Below are 23,156 nucleotides of genomic sequence, written 5' to 3'. Positions count from 1 at the left end.
TATACTTGTAGGTGCCATTGTCTAATTTAGGCTTGTACCTAAAGATACTGGATAGTCTGAGTGCTGCCTACAGTTCTTTGGCCTGAGTTTGATAGTCCTGCACAACCAGTGATTTGAATCACTGAATTAATTAGTCATTTAATTCAGATGTCTTGATAGACCCTCTCTAGCACTGTACACAGGGATCTCCACACATCCCAGAGCAGCTGATGTTTGAGGTGAAAATGGGGAGCTTTGCCTATGTGACCTTGTCTATAGATGAGATCACCTGCAATTTTGCAGTCTTAAGAGTGACACAGTAAAAACTCACAAAAACAGATGTGACTGAGAAGCATTAGAGGCGCAGAAACCATCTGCAGCTGTAGAAGTTCCATGAGTTGCAAATCATTTCAGGCTGAAAAGCATTCAGAATATTTATGATTTATTTGCACTACAGTGTGTGATCATGCTCAGACCAAATACTGGCTTAAGAAAACATTTGGACTAAATTTCTGTACCTGTGGGTTTGTTTTCCATATTTTTATAAACTAATCCGTGGTATTAAAGAGCATGACATTCATCAGATTTTGAGGATGAGAAGAGTGTCAGATCAACTAATCTGTTCTGTAACAAAGAACTTACTGAATTTCATCATTCTACATTCTACATCTAAAATAGCAGCAAATGCAGCTCTGAATGCATTAAAAATTGATGGGTGGCTTCAGTAGTTGATCATTTGCCCCACTGAAAATTGAGAATGCTCCTAATATGAATTAGTCTGATGCTGCTGCTAGAAATTGATTTTTTTAAAATCTTTCATGAGATTAAGAAGAAATACCTCTCCTTTTGGTGAAATAATGAGTGACTTAGCTTCAATAAAGGATAATTACTCAGAAAATTTAATAGTGATGTGTATAGTTATGCAAAGGGCTCTTTTGTGCTCATAGGTACAACTAAGTAAAGAACCCCAAGTACCAGAAAATTATAACCAAACCAGTACAGAACAGAGCTGAGACTAATTAAGAACAGGCCTGGAAAAGGGGTTCATGATCATCTCCACCAAGTGCTCCTCCTGCAGCTGGCAGAGCAGCGGGTTCGTTCAGCATCTCCCTATGCTGTCCCACACGGAAATGCTCACGGGGAGTGATGGGAAAACAGCCAGGGATGACCCCTGAACCTGGGACTGTTCCCTTGCAGCACTGACACTAACAGGGTTTTGATAAGAACGGGTTTGTGGTGAGACCACCCTTAGGTGTTTATCTTCTTGCTGTTTACAGAGTATCAGACCGAATCCCAACCGTTGCGTCCATGTGAACGTCAGAGGGAAGAGGCTTTTTCAGCAGGAGAAGCCTACGTTCCTCAGTGCTCAGAGGATGGCCAGTTCAGGTAATTCATCCCTGCCGTTAATGTGCTGCCATATGATGCACCCTTTCATTGCTAATGAAAGTTTTAGCCTGTCTTGAAGATCCACTGCATCATTGGACTGGAGGATGAGGGGTGCCGGAGACTTGACGGCACTTCACTGAGCCGTGTTGCAGACCCAACCTCTCCCAAATGAATTCCTTGTTATTGGAAGTAATCTCTGGGTTAAGAGGTCTATCTAAGATTAACAGGCTAATCTTGGCAGCATTATTTGCATGTCAAACACTTGGTGCAGCTTGCTGTCTTCCTACACGTGTTCATGGGTGAATGTGTGTGCCAGCTGGCACAGCTCAGCCAAGCGACTGAGAACTTATCCGCCCTCGTCAGTCAGGTATCCTCTAAAGGCAGTGAAGGAACTAAAATGCACCCAGAAAACAGTGATTTAGGGAGCAGCATGTTGCTTTAAGGTGCAAGAAGCTACCAAGTTAAAGCTGAGGCTGAATACAGGTTGTAATTTCTCTATTATTATCTTTTTTTTTTGCCACTGGTGGCAGCTACGACCATTCCAGATTTAACTTAGAAACTGTCTCAAAGTGTTTGGTGTATATCAGAATTAGGGCTCTGTCCAACCTGCTTGCTTCCTCAACGACTTCACATATCTGCAATTCCTGAAGAGTTTAGAGTATTACTAGAGTTAAGGGTTCCGACTGATCAGAGTCACCAGAAATGCAGCCCTTGCCAGATCCATTATTTGTGATTTTAAAGTATTTGATGTGGTTTGGTTTGCTTTATGGCTTTGTTTATGTCTGGTACTGACTGAGGACTCCACACACACAAAAGAAAATGTTACTTGTGATCTTCTTCAGGACAGTCCAGTGCAGTAGGAATGGTCTTTCCTGTTGGTGTGTAGATGAGAATGGTGTTGAGGTTCCTGGCAGCAAACAGAATGGATATCCCATATCTTGTAAGTAAAAAGTTTCTAATTTTGCTCAGATTGAGTAAAAAACCATTTAAATCTGCATTTGAACTGCTAAAATCAAGAAAAGGCTAGCCCCAGACTTTGGTGGACTCTAGCTTGTGGTAATTTGCTATGTCTGTCTAGTGGAAGTTCTGAAGTTTCTTCAGGCCTTGTCATGGAAACCTGATACACCTGGATGTCTGTATTTATTAAGGTCCCACTAAGACAAATGGTGAATGAAAAGTTGATTTAATATAATGGCTTTTTAATTGGAGAGCTTCAACCCCATCTGTGGTGGGCTTCTCTATGCCAATTTTCATAACCTCAAGTCTATCAGTGTCCTCATGCCACCCGGGTGGCAGACTTAGAACTTGTATTTCTGAGAAAATTCAGATGTTGTCTCAATAAATAATTCAGTGGCCAACAAGAACCTTCCTCTAACAGTGCCCCTCTCTGGTACTTCAGGCTTGTCCTTCTGCCAGCTGCAAAAGGAGAGGATCTTGGTGAGCCGATACATCAACAGCAGCAGCATCTCCTACATCCCTCAGTGCCTGGATTCAGGGGCTTTTGATGAGGTGCAGTGTGACATGGAGCTGGGGCAGTGCTGGTGTGTAGATCCAGAAGGAATGGAGATTTATGGCACCAGACAAAGAGGAAAGCCAGCACAGTGTAAGTAATATTCAACAAAATGATGGGTTTTATAGATTTGAAAGGCTTGGTGAGAATAGGGATCGGTAAGATTATTCAGTCCATAAAAACAAGATGATGCTCCTTAGTGTCCCTGCTCAATGTAAGGAATGTAACACTCTTTTAAACAACAGAGTGGCCATTCAGCTGTTTGTGGTTAATTGATAGACAAATAAACATTACCTCTTTTCCTCATTAGGTCCAGGGAACTGTGAGATCCGAGATCGTCGCATCCTGCACGGGTTTGGGGAGAAGAGCCCACCACAGTGCTCAGCAGATGGAGAGTTTCTGCCTGTGCAGTGCAAGTTTGTCAACACAACAGACATGAGTGTTTTTGATCTTGTTCATAGCTACAACAGGTAAGAGCTCAGGCTTCTGAATCAGGAAGGGAATCCTGCATACCCCTTCAAGCCACTGTCTGATTGCTTTTTTTGTGATTTTTGGTACATGGAGCCCTTATTCTGTACATTGTGATATATTCTGTTATATATTCTGTTGAAGAATGGACCAAGTGAAAAAACCTTTTTCTTCTGAATTAAATCTGATGATTTAAAAAAAAAAAAAAAAAAAAAAAAAAAAAAAGAAACTCCATCCCTGCAGTCTAATTGCTGTGTCCTCACACAGCACTGGATACCACATTGTGATCTGTAGTTGGGAAAGTAGCCAGGGCTGCTTTTGAGACAGACAGACAACAGCAAATGAGATAAATGAAGAAGGAGTAGAGGAATTTGGATGTATATATGAGATAAGAAAGACAATTCAATATGGGAGATGAAAGCAGATGGACAAGTGATAACATACAAAGATGAAGTTCCATCTGATAATGAGAACCTCTTATCTGCCTAAATATTAGGCAGTGCCAGGCTTGTTCACGTGGGTGAAACAGGAAGTGACGAACAGCTGTGTTGGTGCACAACTGGCTTTAGGAGGTTGCAGAGGGTTGGGGAATGCTTTAGAACACCTGATCAAATCCTTGTGTGTGGGGATAGGAACCTGTTGACCTGTGGAAGAGCTGGGAATTAATACTGTGATGGAGACATAAGGGCTGGACAAGGGGGATTCATGGGAGAGGAGTTTCTTTTGGTGCAGATGTTCAGACTCTCCAGAGAAACCTTTCAGTGTCTCGTGAAGTGCCACTGACTTGGCACCTCAGTCAGCACCAGTTTCCCTGGTGGAGGGCAGTGCACTAAACATAACATCTCATTGTGACTTGGCTCTGTAGCAGCAAAGACATTTTATTGTAAATAAAATTGTAAATTTTGCTCTTTGGAGGGGTTTCTTTTTTTAAATTTAAGTAAAACTAAAAGACAGGTCTGAATGCACAGTGCAAATTTGTCAGAGCTTCAGGAGAGGTTATTTTGGTGAGAGCGAAAATATCTGGCTCTTTTGTTTATTGGTCTGTGGAGTGTTGAAATGCTAAGAAAGCAATTATGGTGGAGAAATCAATGCTTTAAATTGACAGGTTTTTCCTCCCACTGAGAGATTTGCCTGAAAAGACCTGCAAGACTGGATTTATTTTCTGTCCATTTCATGTAATTAATCACAGCAGGATAATTTCAGTCCCAGCTGTCTACGTTCTAATTATGACATTGGCTTAACCAATTGCCATCATATCTGAGTATTTCAGGTCATTAATATATTTATTTTCACACTATTCCTGCCTGAAATGTCATTATTCCTTCCCCAAACAAGGGCAGAATAAGGCGTTGAAAGGATGAGTTCCACGGCAAAGGACTGTAGCTGAACAGGGATTTTAACCCATATTTTATGTTCATATGGAACCAGTGGAGAAACTTTCTTTGGTTCCACAGACTGATTTTTGAAATCTGGAAATATCATCTTAACTCTCTTTCCAAATTGTTTCCCTAGACCTTCATAAATATTCCAGAATAAGCCAGTATGTTAAACCACCTCCCCCAAACAAAGAAATGGCGAAACTCAGAAGTCTAGAGCTAAGACTTTCCCAAACAGAAAACTTCCAAAAAGAAAGATGAGTCCAAATTTCCTGCCTCACCTGGAGGGCTTGGCTGCTGTTACTTTTTTTTGCATGGACTGTGTCCAGGTCCTGCCTGGATAGGCAGCCATATAGAACAACTTGCAGCAGATTGATGGGAATTATCAAAAAATCAAAAGCCAAGGAAGATTTTTTTACTTTCTTACTATAATCAGTAGTGAGTTGTCTTTGCTGGAAGCCAAGAGCCAAGACTCATATTTTAAAGGCAAAAAACTTCACATTTATTTATTTTCCTGAACTGTTGAGTGTGAGCCTTCTTGTTGAAACACATGGAGACACTATTAATTTATCCATAACTTCAATGTAGTCACAGTTGATTTGGACTGGCTCTGAAAAATGAGGAATTCTATGTTATTGCTACTCATCTTGATAGCTGTGGTTAAAGAGTCTGAGAAAATAAAAAATGTGGTAACAATTGGATTTTCCACATAAGGTGAGAAAAGTTTTGCCCTCTTGTTCGTGTTGGCCTAATTTATATCTGTTTGTAATTTATTTAGCTTTACTCTCAACTTGGAACAAAAATAACCGAATGACAAGATGTTACTACACATCCACCCCATATGAAATAGTGTAATTTTGTGTGTGATTTTTTAAAGTTGAGAATGAAAGAAAGCAGGATGCAGAGTTTGTCCATTGAATTCTGTTTCACTCTGATAGAGGTTGAGATGCTGAGGTGATGAGCTCCAAGGACATGAGCAGTGCAGAAAAATATCATATTCCTGACTGGGCAGTGGACAGTGCATGATAATCGAGGGGAGCTGAAAGGTCTTAAAATATCCCAAGCTGTTTATGTCCATGTGCAGATTGAAGACTATAGGAATGTGCTATTTATATGTTTATACCTTAAATTGTATTGTTTTCATGCTGGCAGAAGTCCCTCTGTGCCCTGAAGTGTGACATTTTGATCTCTCTCAGCATGCCAGTCAGCAGTGGAGCAGGATTTCACAATCCAAAGTGGAGGGAGTCAGTGGACTTTTGAAGATGTGGAAGGGTGGCAGAGCAAAGCAGCACTACCTGGGGATGTACAAATTCTGAGACAGGAGCACTGCTGGGTAACACTGGGACCACCCTGAGGTTACAGCCCCTTCCTCTGACAGAGGTGCTGGTTCTTTGTGCATTCCCAAGACTATGATTTGATGTCCTATGGAAGCAGTAATATCTTCTGCTCTCCTGACAGGAGGTGGTGGAGCTCCCAGGAGTCACCTCTCCTATGAAGACAGGCTGAGAGAATCCACCCTGGAGAAGAGAAGGCTCTTAGGAGACTTTACAGAACCTTCCAATATCTAAAGGGGGCTACAAGAGAGGTGGAGAAAGACTTTTAACAAATGCACATAGTGTTAGGACAAGGGGGAATGGCTTTGGACTGAAAGAAGATAGATTTAGATTTAGAAATTAGGAAGAAATTCTTTCCTGTGAGAGTGGTGAGGCACTGGCACAGGTTATCTACAGAAAATGTGGATGCCCCATCCTTAAAAAGGTTGAAGGCCAAGGCTGGATGGGACCCTGAGCAACTTGGTCTAGAGGGAACAGCCCCTGCCCACGGTAGAGGGGTTGGAACTAAATAGCCTTAAAGGTTCCTTCCAACCCAGAGTGTTCTATGATTCAAGAAAAGTCTTGGAGGTGGCAAAGGCCCCTTGGTCTGCTCACTTGAGCACCAACTCTGAGCCAGACAAGCATTTCCTTGTTGTTCTAAGGGTGCACATTCTAGAGCATTCCTGAGGCTGCTGGAGTGTGGCACTGAATTGAGCCTGGTCACTGTTTCCCAGGGTGGCTGAGAACTACCTTTCCCCAGTTAATCAGTGCCTAATCCACCAATATTCTTATTGCTGAGTGTCTGTCCTTGGTAAAAACCTAATTTGTGTAACTCTCTGAAGGTGTTGAACAGAAAATTTCACTTGCCTGTTGCCAGGTTTTTCTAAATAAGTCATGTGCAACTGGGATACCAGACCTTTATACTATTTCAGGGTAAGACGATAAAATAATATGATATGTTCATAAAATAATATGATTGTTTTAGAACTTGGCACTTTGAAACTGGGGAAACTTATCTTTTGTGTGGAGAAACCCTAGGATGTCTGTCAGTTCAGACCACAGTTATTATGGTTTTTCCAACTTGGACCCTATTAAGTTTCTTTCGTAAATAATTGCTTTGCTGGAATCTGGCTGTTGTTGCTCCTAGAATATTATACTGGAAACCGTCTCTTTGATTTCCAGAAGCCAAAGTCAGTCTTCATGCACATTAAAATCCCTTTCTTCTTCTCTTTAATTTGTTGAGCAATGCCTTGAAAATGAAAGATATTAGCAAGGTATTTTATCAGCTTTTGTACTTAATTCAGTGCAGAAATCTTACGTGGCAAGTAAGGAAGGGGAAGCAACCTGGTTTTTTAGGCATTCTGCCATCTCATGCAGATTTGTGGAAGAAGCTAATGAATGGATGTTGTAATAACATTAAGCCAACGCCCATCTATTTTACACTCTTTGACAGACTTCCAAAGATGGGAATAGAACTGAAAGTGAGTTAGATGCTGGGTACATGCTTAGGAAGGCCCAGAAATCTGTTTGAAGGAAGATTATCCCATTTGTTCAGAAAAATGGTATTTAGGAGAGTTGCTGTCCTGCTGAAACAGTGATCTGGATCATGTCGGAGCCTGTTTGCCAAAAGGAGACCAAAGCATTTTATGCTGGCCTTATGCTCTGCAGACATCCTTCTCCTATAAAATCAGGAAGGAAACAGCTGATACTTTGTTGTGGTCGATGGGTCTCCCTGGGTTCTTCACAGGAGGGTACTTTTTCTTCCAGGCTTCCAAGGGCTTTCCAAAAATTCAGCTCGGTGAGGGAAACATTCCCGGAGATCTCTGGGTACTGTTACTGTGTGGACAGCCTGGGCAGGGAGTTAGCAGACACAGGTAAGTGCCTTCCTGCATCTCATCCTTAAATCTGGGTGGTGCTGAATTCCCAAGGGAAAGGACAAATAACAACCATCAGTCTTCACATTCATTTGGAAGTTCAATTTCAATCTCACAAGGGGTAAGACCAGTGTGACAGTGTAATGCCCATGGGAAGGGCTGGAGCTCACTAATGAAATCCCAGCCTGAGCAGAGCTTCAGTCAGCAACGAGTGGAGTTGGTACCTGGGAGCTAATCCTGTCCTCTTTGGGATGTGGCATAGGATTTCTGAATGTCAACTTTCTGCCCACACTAGAAAGCTGTGTCATATTTGATATGTCCTATTAGCATATCCAGAGGAATATAAGGGGCCTGAAGAATTAACTCTTTTCTTCTTGGCTAGGTAGAATTATGAAGTTGTTTGGGTTGGAAAAGACCTTTAAAGAAAATCTAGTCCAACCTCTCTACAGTGGGCAGGGACATCCTCTTCTCTCGTAAACTCAGGATTCAGGCATTTTAATAGTTGATGGAATGCTTTAGAAGAAAGGATGTTCTTTTTTCAGCAAGGAGGAATGAGGAGGTAGAGAATTTTGAGACCTTCCTTAGATACTGTGGTTTTAATTTTTTTTAAAGGGGAAACATACAAAGCACAATAGTTTGAAATTTAGATGATAGACAAGAACTTCAACATTTAATTCCCAGAAAAGAAAGAAGTTCTCAAAAAATCTGTGCATTCAGAGGAACTACTGAATGTCTTGGGTTTTAGTATGCAACCAAAATGACTTGTAGTTGGTTTTGGTAACATCTGTTTCCAAAATTCCATCAGTTTCTGTACTGAAGGCTGAACCTAACAAAACCACAGCCTATAACCAGTCATGGGATGTTTCTCCTGCTTGTTTTGGTAGAAGTTAAGGTATAAAGGTGGTGCCTGGGCACCCAGCATTGGGTGCAGGGTATGGTGATTTAAGGTTATTCAGTATAACTTCACATTTGACTTGTTTAGAGGACTGGATTTCTTTTTTCTGAGAGTCACCCATCTTTGCTCCTCTGTCTTAAAAGCAGGCCCTGTGCTAAAAGTCTGTCCTTCCAGGCTTGGAGCTGCTGCTTGATGAAGTTTACGACACGGTTTTCTCCGTGCCAGAGCCTCCCCGCACGTTCACTGAGAGCAGCATCCGCCGGATCCTGCAGAGGCGGTTCCTGGGGGTCCAGCTGGCTACCTCTGGCAAGTTCAGGTGTAAGTAGCACCCAGGAGATGCCATGTAAATAAGGTGGCAGTTCTGAAGCTTTCTGTGACAGCTACCGTTGGGGAGAGTTGTTCTAGGAGTTCTTTGCTCTAAAAACATGTAATATCACAGTTTTAATGCAAGAATCAAGATTCCTCAATTGCAGCTGGCTTTTATCCTCTGCACTGTACATTCTTTTCCAGCAGATTGTAGCTGTCCTCTGATCAATGCTTTTCCACACGCCTGCAGATCACATTGTTTGAAATCCCATGAACTCTCTGTATCTCTTGCCCTGAGATGATGGAGATCGATTTATTAAATTAAGAGCCTGAGAAAATGCTCCCTAATTTATGTTGGTACACTCGGAAACAGGAAAGACTTTACACGGACCACAACACATTCCATTCCCAGGAGGCCACACAGGAGTTTGTAGAGCCTTGGCCAGCAAGGCTGAGTTTCTGGATCCGCCCTTGGGCCCATTCCTTCCCTGGTCAGGGCAGGCATGTGGGGAGAGAGTTTCTCCACCTACAGGCAATGAACTGTGCAGGACAGGAGGTTAGGTACCTCCTCCCTCCTAGCCCAAAGCCCAAAGCAAACTGCCTTGGCTGAGAAGAGTTTTAAACTCCTGTGTGATGCTTCATCCTCCCATCCAAAGTCCCAAACTCCTCTGATGTTGCTTTCTGACTCTTGCTAAGGAGTTGCATCACCAAAAATATTAAGCAGATACTTATGTCAGCCTTCTGGCCATATAATCACACAGTTTTTCTGGTTTTGGGATGAGCTGATTCTTCTGGGGAGTCTTGAAGGCGTCTTCGCTCTGCACTGCACAGTGGTTTTGGCTTAGCTCTGGCTGTAGCTGGGGCTGCAGCAGCTGTCAGTGTAGATGAAGGTGTTCCTGCCACAAGATGGAGATGTGACCTCGTTCATCACCACCGAGGGGGATGCTCTGGTGACTTATGCAGCTCTCACGCTGTCACCCGAAGCCATTCAAATTAGGAAAGTTGTAAGAGTCCCCTGGATGAACAGGTTGCTCTGACACGGTGCTCTTGCTGCCTCATTCAGGTTGCTGGGTGTAGCTGGAAAGTTCTTGAAGGTGAGAATTGTTTAGGCTGCAGGATTGCAGGTCAATATAAACAAGCAAAATTTCTATTCAGAGGGTAAAGTCCTGTATTGGAGAGATCATACTCCAGAAAATTTACTTGCTGATTTTTTATCCTTTCTGCCTTTAAGGCCAATTTGACAGGAATAAGGTCTTCAGATCCCTGCAGAGGGAATTGGAGAAATAGAGTGGTCTCAGCCCAAATCTCCACAGTCAGGCACAGATCTGTTTGCAGGAGCAATGCCTCATTCTACTCAGAAACATCGATGTTTGCCTTCAAATCAGTCCCCAAGCTGTACACCTGTCTCTGTTAACCAACTTTGCTTTTGCGCTAAGGGCTAGAGCTCCCCCAGCCTCCAGCATGGTTCCCTGGGAGAAATATTCCTGCTCTGCCTACCTGCAACTATGGTTGAAAAATGTGTTGAGGTTTTATCTTCTGTTTAGTTTTCAAAAAATAATACCTACAGTAGAAAACCGTGGGGCAAATTCTTCATGGGAAAAGTGGTCGGGGAATTCGCATTTTGAGCTGGTACTTGATGCATCACTGAAAACGATCAGGAAATTAAACTCTTTTCTTCTTCTTCTTCTTCTTCTTCTTTTTCTCTTTTTTTCCCACTTTTTTCTCTAATTTCTTTTTTTTTTCTTTTTTTCTCTCTTTTTCTTTCCAGTTTTTCTTTTTTTCTCTCTTTTTTTCTTCCCCCCCCCCTCTTTTTTATCTCTTTTTCCTCTTTTTTTTCTCGCTCTCTCTTTTTTTTTCCTTTTTTTTTTTTTTTTTTTTTTTTCTCCCCCCGCCAAATAGGCAAAAATGGAACCGAACAGAGGTGGCTCTGAAACTTTAATCTCTCCCTGCTTAACGCGCCCTGTTTTCCCCGCAGGCCCCTCGCGGTGCGAGGCTGAGCGCTCCGCAGCGCTGCGCTTCCAGCAGCCCTTCGTGCCGGCCTGCGCGGCGGGCGGGGGCTACGCGCCCTTGCAGTGCCACCCGCGGGGACTGTGCTGGTGCGTGGACACACGGGGGCGAGAGGTGCCGGGCACGAGGCGGCGAGGACAGCCGCCGGCCTGCGGTATGTATGAGACCTGCCAGTGGAAAAATGAGCCCGCCTCTCACTGTCTTCAGAAGGAAAAGGTGTCTTCAGACCAGCTCCTTTCTCGGCTCTGACAGATTCTGCAGTTCAAAGATCCTGAAACCTCCCTGCGGTTAAGAGTCACGTTCTAAGAAATTATTAAATATCATACTGCTTTTATTTTCGCTTATGATCTTTCTTTAGCCTTTCAGTTTTGCATGCAGCAAGGTTTTGCTTTGCAGCTCTGATATCTGGCTCTTGACTCCAGGAACTGAGGTGTTAATTAATAATACTATTATCTGGGATAGCATGAAGAGGCAAGTAATGGTGATTTTGTGTTTTACCTCCTTCCTTGGGTGAAATGCTGTGGAATTTCATCTCCCGTTCCGACTGTTTTTTCCCAACTCTGTCAGTGCATATTTTGCCATGAAAACCGCCAAATTCTGTAAAAAACCACCCAACAAACAATTCAGAAGAAATGTATAGGTTAAGGCTTTGAGAGATTCCACAGAGAATACACCATCAAATCAGTGCCCCAAATGGAAATGACAGCAGAAATGTCCAGGGGCCGGAGGGGAGGAGGAAAGTTAAAAACCTTTGCTCTGAAGCACATTACCTAAATATTCAGGATTGTGCTGGAGGGCTGGGGCACTGGGTCTTAATGTAGGGGCTGCCCTGGGGGAAAGCAACTGCTCTGTCTGTGAGACACAGCCCAGCTTCCCATGCAGCTAAAAAAGGAGGAATCTGCCCTAGGTGTCTGCTCAGAGCGCTCTGGGCACACATGGGCTTACTGTGAAGTGAAAACTTCAATGTGCCTTCGAGGCTGATCACCAAGGATATTACAAGGGAACCTCTAAGAGGCCTCGCCATATGTTAGGACTGGTTGTTTTCCCTTTGAGTGTGCTTTGCTGAGCCCTCCTGATAATTTTTTGAGGGAGGGGGGGCTGAAGAAAGGGGGGGCAATGACTTCAGGCTGCTTGCAGCTTTTATTGGCAGGCTCAGGAAATTTATGCAGGGAAAAATTTCTGCAGAGGTTTCACAGATTAACTCCTGAGAAGGTATTTCATGAGGTTATAACTGAAGCCTTCAGACAGCTACATGCCATGTGTGTGTCTCTAGTTCTCCTCTGTTTTATTTCATGTTCAAAACCCATGTGGATGTGGTACTTAGGGACACATTTTAGTGCTGGGCCTGGCAGTGCTGGGTTAGTGATTGGACTTAATAACCTTGCAGGTCTTTTCCAACCTTAATGGTTCTGTGATTGTTTAATGTCTTTGGCTCTCACACTCAGCAGTGTTAGCACTGGAGGAGTCAGAGCACCAGGCAGTTCTGATAGGGCCATTCTTCTTTTCAGGCCTTTTACAGTAGATTCACACCAGCAGTGCCTTTGGTGTTTATTCTTTCTTCCTCTATTTTGATTTGATTCAACAGTGGGTAGGAGGGGAGAGTGTTTATGACCCGTGACCCTACATTTGTTTCATATTACTGTTCTTGTGGAATTGTGGCTTACACTAACTTATTGGCCCTCCGAGGAATGTTCTTCATCCCTCTAACCAAGAGCCAACATTGAAAACAGAAGGGGCCCATCCTTCAGAAAGTTCTTTTACAAAGGAACTTCTGGGAAAGGACCCCAAGCTCCTGTCAGGAACTGCAGAGCACAAGAAGGGTGGAAAAGCAGGAGTGAAAAAAATGTCAATTGCAGAACATCAGATTACTTACTTATCTTTTGAGCAGCTTTTTAGGTTTCTGACTTTTATCCTGATTGTTAGTAGCTTTTGTGACTGCTTTATCATATTGCTTGGTTGTGGAATAAATGGAAATGGAGTGGGGAGCCCAAAGGAGCTGGTGATGGAGCAGACTAAAGCTTCTTATCTGTCTTGTCCCCTACAGGGACAGCTGTGGTGCTGAGTGAGAAAGAGTGAGAAATGTGGAAAATGCACATAACTTCCAAATATCCTCCTGCAGGTGGGAGATGCCCCAAACTGGAGGCTGAGTCCACATCATTGTGCTCAGCCTTCCCCTATGGAGTTATCTTCCAGGGATTTGCCTAATTGCCCTCTAACGTTTTCTCCTTCCTAGCACTCTCTGGCAATAAATTTCATGATCATAATTATGTGCTCTACATCTGGACTCCTCTGTACTGTGAGAAATACTGAATAATAATTGTCTATTGTGAATGTTGTAGAGAATCCTGTTTTTTAAAAACCTTTTTCATATATTTTTGTCCAGGCTGAATGTCCTCTCATACTAAAAAATCTGTTCTGTCCTCAAAATATTTTTTTGCTTCCCTTCTCTATAATTCTGCTACTTTTCAAGGACAGGTAACTAACTGTGTGACATGTGAGTTAAGCTTCTGTGTGCGTTCCAGAGATGCAGTCAGTGGCAAAACCATCCTGTCTGTTTGATTCTTGGTGTCTTTATATTTACCAAGTCTTTTCTTTTTTTCTGTCTTTTGAGCCCTAAGCTTTGTCCTTCTTCACTGATGTGTTGCATCCTAACTGGAAGCTGTTGCTGCCCGTGTATCAAAGGACAGATGGGGCTGGATGCAGCTACACCTGTGACACAGCTTAGCCCAGGATGTGGGCCCAGGGTCACTGTTGGTACCCTCAGTATGCTGACATTTGACTGTTTTTGTTGAAATTCTGTATTTTTCCCTTAGAACTTGTTCATGAATGCCATCTGGTTCTCAGCACTCTATTATTGCTAATTTTAACAATTCATTTTCAAGCCTCTTGTAATGAACACCTCACTATGAAACTGAATATCTAGTTAGGAAACTTCCATAAATTCCTCATTAGTGGGCATGGTTTAAAATAACTTTCTGTTCTTCCACAATCTATTTCTCCTTCTTAGGTTCCCACATTTCACCTGGATCATTGGAGGTTTTTATTAGCAGCAGGCATCCTACTGGAGAGCTAAAATGTTTGGAAAAGACATTTTTCATTTTTCCAGCCGTGGGAACGGGGATGAGAATTTACATAGGGAAGCAACAGAACCAGTAAAAGACCACAGAGCAGAGAACTCGGCAGTGGGGAAGGAATGTTTCCTTTCATTTTGGGTCTTGACTGGAGAATTTTATCTGTAGACCATAGGCACTAACAATTCAAATTCCTTAACAATGTGCATGATGCATAGTTGAGAAGCAGGTTAATCTATAATTTAATGCTGTTTTTTTGCCCCAGCTGCAATAGAATCACAGGTTCTGGAGGTTCCAAAATGTACTTTTTCCTTCTTTGAATCTTTCTCTAGGTGAGGAGCAATCGTGCATCTCTGAGCGGCGGCGGGCCTTGTCGAGGCTCCTTTATGGCCCTGCTGGGTACTTCAGTCAGTCCAATTTGTTTTCCACACCAGATAAGCAGTCAGACAAGATTGATGGCTTTTCAAGACCCTGCCCTCCCTCTTTCAAGGAGCTGTTTCTGGACTCTGGATTGTCATCCCCACTTGCCCAAAGCCCATTTGCCAGCCAGATTCCTGAGCTAGAAACCACCCTTAGTGAAGCCATCACAGGGATGTTCCCATCGAGGGAACTGGCTCAAGTGGCACTGCAATCTACTGCCAATCCAAAGCGTTTCCAGGAAAACCTCTTTGGAGGAAGGTTCTTAAAGAATTTGATCCAGTTTAATTTCACAGGGGTACTTGGCACTAGTGGGAAGTACAGCATTGGCCAGTTTTTCCCACAGGAGGATGTGTCAGAGAGGGAAAATAGCCAAGGTCCTCTGGAATCAGCTGAGACGTTTTCACTGGAGGTATCAAAGGGGAGCTCTATTTTGAGTAAACCTCTTGTGGACAGCTTTGGCCGCACAGTAACTCTGCAGGACAATCAGAATCTGATTAAATTCCTTTCTTCTGTCCTGGAACTACCAGCGTTCTTTACTTTTCTTCAACAAGTAATTTCTGTCCCCAAAAGTGTTGCTGAAGATTTAGGTGAAGTGGTGAAACTAGCACTGGGATCCAGAGACTGTGGTGAGGGGCCAAGGGACCTGTTTGTTCCAACATGCACCAAGGAGGGGAGGTATGAGGAAGTTCAGTGCTATGCAGGAGAGTGCTGGTGTTTGGACACTTTGGGTAAGGAGGTTCCAGGCTCAAGACATCGAGGCAAACGCCCAAGGTGTCCCACTGAGTGTGAGAAGCAAAGGAGAAACCTGAAAAACCTGAAGCAAAGCCTACCTGCAGGATCAGATCTCTTTATTCCCTCTTGTACTGAGGATGGAGACTTTCTGCCACTCCAGTGTTTTGGGACAAATTGCTTCTGTGTCGATTTGAATGGCAAGACTATTCCCGGAATAAGGGGGAAAGCTGGAAAGCCGATGCAATGTAAGTCTTAGGGACTGGCAATTTAAAGGTGCTTTCTTTTGTATTGGAATTCCTTGGTTCTTTCTTCATATCTGATTACATCTGGAAATAAATAGATGATTTATGCAAGTGTCTCCTAACAGGAAAGCAAGCCAGCCTTACAGGGGGATAGTGGGAAATACAGTGTGGGTTAACCTTGATATCCCAAGTCCTAAAGGTGGTCAGGGTGTAGGGTGGGCACACTCATAGCAGAGGAGGCTGAGGTCCTGCCTGGCTACTGAATGTGTCATTGGCATGTCTCTACCTCAGTGTGCAGCTGGAGTGTGTAACATCCAGGATGCCCAGGAGACCTGGAGCATCTGTGGAACTGAATGTGACCCCTGCCTAGTGAAAAAGCCCTTTGACTTCCAGACCAAGTCACCTGGGCATGGTCACTGACTCATCTTTTCATAAGGATTAAAGATTTTTGGTGCCTTAAACTATGAACTTAATTTAGTCTTTTTAGCTCAAGAGTATATCCTCAAATTGGTAAGATATCATACGACTCCAAACATAGGAGGGGGATTTAATGGCTGGTAGGCTTCTCATAAATCACAAAGTCTAGCCAAAAAGGTGAGTTGCGAATGACTTTTGACATCAGTTTGATAGAATACGAACTGCTTCTCCTTGTTCTTTTCTTTCTGGAATATGCAGAAAGAAGGAAGCACATAGGCAGTGAATATTTGTCTTTCAAGTTTCTGTGAACTGAAAACAACACATCAACAGGGAGAGTAGACTAAGAGGAGAGTCTGCTTCTCGCTTTGGGAGAAATAACGGAGTCCAGCAGCTGAGAGTGGTGCATAGTGAGGGAGCTCCTTTGAATAGCAGTTTGCAGAAGTCATGGGGAGTTTGTTGTAAGGATCTGAATTGAGAGGGGATTTATATCTGAAAATCCATCTGTAGCGCAATCCAAAATAAAAAAGGTTCAGAATTCCCTGGTGTTTAAAAGAAGATGAGGTCCCATGATTGGCAGGGTTTGTAGAGCTGCTTGGTGGCAAAGTGAAATTTGGCTCTGGAGATGGCAGAAAAGGCTTCCAAACCAAACTCAGTCCAATATTTTGAGGGATGTTATTTTTATATTCAGCAGCAATGTTCAGTAGAGTGTAGGAAGAGAGGACACACAGTCTTAAGATTCTGGTTCAGTCCAAGGGGAAATAAAATTAGTATTTTCCCGCTATTCAGATAGTTGCTTTTGCAGTGATTGGCTGAATAACAAGTAACAATCTAATTACCAAATAGATCTTAAAATACCTGATCAATGTAAACAGATTCAGGAAGGCATTCAGTGGCACCTGGCCCCCAGTAAGAACTACAAGTACCTAATGTATTCACAAATTTAAAAAAAAAAAAAAATCTGTATTCAGCTTGGGAGGCTCACATCCCTTTGGAAATCTTGCCCTGGTTCAGCATGGGACTTTATTGTCACTAAGCCCTTTAGAACAAGGCCAGGAATGTTGTTGTTATTATTGGGCTGAGTGACCAAGTTTTAGCAGTGTTTATTGTATTAGAGGATGAGGGTATTGTATATCTTTGGTGCATTCAGATGTACGTGTTTTTCTTTTCCCAGGCCCAAGTGCTTGCCAAGTAACAGCTGGTCAGGAGTTTCTCAAGGCGATGAAGGTTCTGTTGTCAGACCCAGGAGCTCTGCCTCAGCTGTCCAGCCTGTACCTCCCTCAGTGCGATGCTGAGGGTGGCTGGAGGCAGATGCAGTGCAGTGGCCCTCCTGAGCAAGCCTTCGAGTGGTACGAAAGGTGGATGGCAGAGAACAACCAAGGCAAACCCCTGCCTGTTCCTGATCTATTGAACATAATAGCTGGGTATAAAGAGGTGTCCTCTGGAGACTTTTCAGCTTTTGTTAAAGCTTTGTATGAGGCTGGGCACCAGAATGTCTTCCCCACATTCTCCATGTATTCCTCCTTCGCGGATCTCCCACCTCAAGTGCTGAAAGGAAACCTGAGCAGTGCATCTGAGAACATTTTGCTAGACCCATATACGTTCTGGCAGCTTCTGACTGAGCAGCTGAGCTACTACCCAGGACCCTATACTGATTTCAGTGCTCCATTAGGCCACTTTGAACTTCGTGACTGTTGGTGTGTTGACAGCAAAGGACGAGAGCTGGGAGGAACAAAGGCAGGAGTGAACCAGGTTCCAGCATGTAAGTAACAATTTCTGCCGTATAAGCAGGAGTGTTTTCTGGTCTTTTATTTTATGCCACAAGAGAGGGAAGCCCTTTCAATTACGGTGAAGTAGCAGACAAAAACTTGTCAGAAAGATCATCAGCACTGCCATTATCATTGGACATCAGAAGTAGGGTGACTCATTTGTGCTTAATAAATGGTGGCTGAGCTTTGGGAATAAGGAGAAATAAAGTTCCATATCAAGTTTGTGTAGATTTTATAATTTGGAGTTTGGACATATAATGCTTTTGCAGAAGATTCTTAGCTAGGTGGTAAAGGGTATTAGAAAGCATGAAGAATTGTGTGGAAAAATCAGGATTACACTGTAATGTAAATGACTTTCAAGAATGCCTTAAAATGAAACAAGAGGGATTTTCTTTACTGTTTCTTATTATGTGGTCAAGAGTAAAAGATATCCCCTATAAGTCGCTAGAAAGAGAGTGAGGCCAGTACTGAAGTTCAGTAAGCTCTCAGTCTAGACACCTCCTCCAAAGATGCTGGGCTGTCTTTGGGGTTATTCCAGCAGATGACCATACTATAAATGCCATCACTGAAATTGTTTTCATCCCATAGTATTTTTCCAGCTGTGGAGAAGAAACAGGACAATGAACTGGTGGAGATTCCAGGTCTGTGGGCAGCTGGAGAATAAAGGGGATGAAGCAGATTAACAGAGTTATTTTGGAGGAGCAGGTTTTGTGGACCTGGTTGGGTGTGTTGAACTGCCCTTTCAGTAGATGTGTGGAGAGGACAGGCCAAGTGTCAGCTGCCACACCAGACCCAAAGGATATACCTTCATTTTCCTTTCTGACTCTCACTTCTGATTATCCGCATTTTTTTATGGCAGCAACTGAGGGAATGTTCTGTAGAGATGTATTGACTCAGTTTGTAACCAATAAGAACTTACTTAAAAACATCAAGCCTTTGGCCCAGGACATGGAGAATGTTTGTGTGACTCCTGGCACTCTAAGACTCTTGCTGTTAAACAGCTAAGCACTGGGGAGTCTCCTTTTCTTGCTTCATTATGCAATCCAACACTGATTTCAGAGGGAAACAGATGATGCTGATCAAAAGACCAGTTAGTTTTCACATGCAAATATTTACTGGATTTAGATGAAAGTTGTTAATAAACTGTTCATATATATACTTTTTTTATACAGGCCCTGGTATATGTGAAGGTGTGAAGCAGGAAGCCGTGAAGTTTATGGAGCAGGCAGAGCAGCTCATTCTGGCCTCTAATGGTTCCCAGTTTGCCTTTGGAGAGAGCTTCTTGCTGGCAAAGGGGATACAGCTCATGGACAGTGACCTCCTGCGCCCAGCTGGGCCCTATGGGCTGGAGGCAGTGATCTCCCAAAAGCTGCTGTCAGGGAGTGACTCTGCTGTCCAGCTGGCTGCATGGTCAGGTGGGTGGAAGGGAGAGGAGGGCTGAATTAAATGGAGTCATGCCCAGAATATGTGAAGGAGCACTTGATGTCAAATACAACTTTGCTGAGGGGCAGGTGCAACTCAGCAGGTGTAATTAATCAGGGTCATTAAGCTGCCGTTCCAAAAACTGATTTCAGTTGTCTCATGTGTATGACACAACGCAGATATAAAATCTGGGCACTAACCAGCCTTTATGTACTTAAATTATTTACCTTTATGTAGTTATATTTATTTATTAATTTGTCTTCTGAAGTACAGGGAACGTTCAGATTTTTGCCAATATGTGCATTTCAGATATCCTCTATTGGGCACTATCAGCTTTATTTTACTTCTCTTTTATAGTCCTGCACTTCTACTGGCAGAGTCACTTTACATCAAAACGTTCTGCTGGGGAAGCAGCGCAGCTGGGATTTCTCCCTTACATCCCTCAGTGTGATGGCCTGGGAAACTGGGAGTTGGCTCAGTGCTATGAGAGCACAGGTGAGCAATTCCTAACAAGACACTCTGGGCTGTGTAAACAGAAAACCAAAAAACAAACAAACAAAACCCCCCCAAAAAACCCAAAAACCCACAACAACAACGACGACAACAAAACAAAACAGAACAACAAAAAAAACCCAAAACCCCCCTAAGAATTCTAGTTGAAAGATAGAAAACCAGTAGTAGTCAGGCTGGAGAAAGGTGATGTGGTCTACAAGATGTGTGTAAATTGGCTGGACTCAAGTAGCAGCTCATTGGGGCCCAAAACATCAGTAGATATTCAGTAGCGTGCTGCTAGATGTGTCCCTTGAGGGGTTGGTCCAGGAGCTGATATTGCTTAAAGCCTTCACTCATGACCACGATGATGAGGTGAAGCACACCCTCAGCAAGTTTGTGGATGATGCCAGATTTCTAGGAGTAGGTGATAGGACTGCAGTGGAGTCTCACCAGAGCTGCTACATTTCCATTTGCACCACTGCTCTCAGGTGTGGTCTACTTACCCCTGGATTGCAGAGTTAGCTGTGACTTGGATTTACTGACCCCTTTCTGTGGAGCTGCTGAGGGTGAAAATCTTCCTAGTATGCAACAAAGGACACTGCAGTACCACATCTAAAATAAAGCTGCTTTTCTTCCCTGGACAGGTCATTGCTGGTGTGTGGATGAGAGAGGTCGTTATGTCATGGATTCCTTGGTCTCACGCTCAGCAGAACTTCCCAAATGTCAGTTGGGTTTTCTTCCTAAATATTTGTCTTTACCTGTTCTTGTAAATTTTAATATTTATTGGAAATTCTAATATGATATGCATGAAGTAAGGCTTGCTTCTAACCATTGCAAGAAAAGTAAAAATAATTATATTCTTATTTTGCTAATTCATTTGATTTCGTTGTGTGTGATTTTGGCTTGCATGATCTGAGAGCAGACCCTCTGCTGTTGGTGGCCCTGTCTGAGCAGGGGGACTGGGGCAGTTCTCCAACCAGGTGTCTCCAGAGGTGCCTTCCAGCCTCAACCATTCTGTGGCTTTATCAAACACCAATCAGGAATTCCCTGCCTAGGACTGTAGCAGTTCCTAATGCAGATGTGTGAGGGTGCTGGTGATGTAACTCTTTCCCTTGCTTAGGTCTGAAATTTGATTTTATTTTAAAAAGGTTTTCCCTCTGACAGGCCAGACTTCATGTCAGCGATCTCGAGCCAATGCCCTAATTTCCAGCTGGAGGCAGAGCAGTGCAAGGCTGGACACCTCTGCAGCTGATCTTTTCATCCCCAACTGCCTGGAGGTGATTTAACTTGACTGAGGGAGAAGGAGTTTTACTTGCACCATGCTATAGTCACGTACACTTTCTGTCCATGCTCCTTAAGCACCCCTTGTGCCTTTCTATTAACCTCAAAGAAAAGGGTAAGACAAAACTAACAGCCAGTATTGCCCTGCAGAAGGCAGAATTTAAATAGTTTTGAGATGGAGACTGGAAATAGGAAGCTCTGTGGCTGCCCATGCTTCCCTCCCACAGGCTGGCTCTGCCTGGTGCTCTTGCAGAGCTGTACCTAAAAGGCACATCTTAATTGACTGACATTTGGGGGGCTCTTTCTTCCTGAGCTGTGAGAGGATGACAGTATGAGAGGGAGCTGGGTGCAGATGTCCCAGAAAAACAGGGTCTGTGATGCCCTCAAAACGTGGCTGTAAACAGGATAGACACAGGCAAGGAATAGACATTTCATATAATATAATCATTATCATATAGAATCACATAATCATTTAGGTTGGAAAAGACTTCAAAGATCAAGTCCAACTATTACCCCAGCATTGCTGAGTCCACCACTGAATCAAATCTTTAAGCACCACATCTACACATTTTTTGAACACATTTCAAGCTAGAATTTTTTCAGAACTTTATCTCAATGGACTTTTAGTTTACATCCTGCTTAATGGTTCCATTCAGTGATCTTAGAGGTCTTTTCCAACGTAAATGATTCTTGGTTCTCTCAGGGACTGGTCTGTCTATTAAATTAGTTAGATTGTATTTTGGTTTCTTTACAATATGTTTTAATTATGCACAAGTGTAAACATAAAGCATTTTAACCAATCTTTGGGGTATGGATTTGGTGTGTCTGCATTAAAATACATTGCTCTGCAATGACAAGTCCTTGATTCTTTGTAGACAGGAGAATACACTGTGCTGCAGAGATCTGACACAGATACTTGGTGTGTGGATCCTGTGTCAGGGGAAATACTCCAGCGTGGCAGCAAAGACTTGGATGGAAATCCTGAGTGTGAGTAATGCTTTGCCCCCTGCCTGTGATGCCTCATGCTTTGCAGCATATGTACTTTCCTCTTCAGAACGCTGCCTATGAAACATGGGAGGCTTGTAGTTTAATTCCTCAGTGATAGGGTACATACAAAACACAGCAACATTGAAAGGGTATCTGAAAATAGTTACCCTTTACTTGCACAGCACCAGAAATCAAAGAGTCTAGACAAACTTATGAATGGGCTTCTATGCATTTTTTAAAATCTGTGTTTTCTTACCACCATTTTAACTTTTTAAAAATGTAAATGATCATATCATTACATTTAAAATTACCTTGATCAAAAAATTTTACTAAAAGCTAAATTTTTACTAACTTGATTTTTTTTTGCCTCTGAAATATCAGCCTCTAAATGATACACTGTTGCATTTGTAAAAAATAAAAAAAAATATATAAATGAAAAATTCATAACAGTTACAAATAACAGTAATAAATAACAATAAAATGGAAAAAAATTTTTTCTTCAACTATTTTTCTAGAACAGTATCATTTGCACTTTAATCTGTAGAGAAAAATGTGTGTTTTTCTAGTGGAAGCAAATTCCCCATTTCTATAATGAAACAAATTATTTGTTTTTGTGGTCACTCCTCTTTCTTCCTAGCCACAAAACAGGCTGGGAGGACTGCTGGTAAAGTCTTTAGGTCAATTTGTTGTCTTCTCTTCTGTATCTTGCAAAGAATCTCTCTCTTTGCAGGTCCCAGTTTCTGTAGCATGCTGAGGTCCAAGGCTGTTTCACGAGAAGCTGCCAGAGGCCACATCCCCCAGTGTGAAGGGGACAACGGGACCTTCTCCCCCGTGCAGTGCAGCCAGGACCAGGAGAGCTGCTGGTGTGTCTTTGCCAATGGAGAAGAGGTGCCAGGGACACAAGTAAAAGGGGGAAGACCAGAATGTGCAAGTGAGTCCCCGCTTCAGGCATTTTACTCATCAGCAAATCCAGGCCTGAAATTTAACCCAGATCCTAAATTTTTTGACTCCCTAGTTGAATTTAATCTTATTTCTTCAGACATTTAGAGACTTTTGCTCAAGCAACATGCTTATCTTTGTGTTGTAGCAGATTTCAGACCTAGCTGGGCATGTTGTCCAGTTTTCTTCAGGTGTTTTGTGAGGGAAAAAGGAGAAGGGAATGGATCCTTGACTTTTACTAATTCATAAAATTGGTTGAATCAAACTGGTTGA

The 23,156-nt window shown here is 42.9% G+C and overlaps 1 protein-coding gene across 1 annotated transcript in view; it reads left to right on the top strand.

The window, feature by feature from the left end:
- TG (thyroglobulin) overlaps positions 1 to 23,156 on the top strand; it is a 147,715-nt gene that overhangs the window by 380 nt on the left and 124,179 nt on the right. Inside the window, exons 2-16 of the mRNA XM_066175694.1 lie at positions 1,257 to 1,365; positions 2,208 to 2,305; positions 2,765 to 2,968; positions 3,186 to 3,345; positions 7,800 to 7,906; positions 8,976 to 9,119; positions 11,083 to 11,268; positions 14,518 to 15,582; positions 17,168 to 17,755; positions 18,935 to 19,177; positions 19,542 to 19,679; positions 20,321 to 20,398; positions 20,841 to 20,953; positions 21,833 to 21,944; positions 22,675 to 22,875. Coding sequence (XP_066031791.1) covers positions 1,257 to 1,365; positions 2,208 to 2,305; positions 2,765 to 2,968; positions 3,186 to 3,345; positions 7,800 to 7,906; positions 8,976 to 9,119; positions 11,083 to 11,268; positions 14,518 to 15,582; positions 17,168 to 17,755; positions 18,935 to 19,177; positions 19,542 to 19,679; positions 20,321 to 20,398; positions 20,841 to 20,953; positions 21,833 to 21,944; positions 22,675 to 22,875 — 3,546 coding nt within the window. The remainder of the gene's footprint in view (positions 1 to 1,256; positions 1,366 to 2,207; positions 2,306 to 2,764; positions 2,969 to 3,185; positions 3,346 to 7,799; positions 7,907 to 8,975; positions 9,120 to 11,082; positions 11,269 to 14,517; positions 15,583 to 17,167; positions 17,756 to 18,934; positions 19,178 to 19,541; positions 19,680 to 20,320; positions 20,399 to 20,840; positions 20,954 to 21,832; positions 21,945 to 22,674; positions 22,876 to 23,156) is intronic.

The sequence above is a fragment of the Chamaea fasciata genome, unplaced genomic scaffold (assembly GCF_029207755.1).
Source record: "Chamaea fasciata isolate MVZ Bird 193981 ecotype frontalis unplaced genomic scaffold, bChaFas1.0.hap1 SCAF_1, whole genome shotgun sequence".
Taxonomy (NCBI): domain Eukaryota; kingdom Metazoa; phylum Chordata; class Aves; order Passeriformes; family Sylviidae; genus Chamaea; species Chamaea fasciata.
The sequence above is the reverse complement of the archived record's forward strand: the minus strand, read 5'-3'. Positions and strand labels throughout refer to the sequence as shown.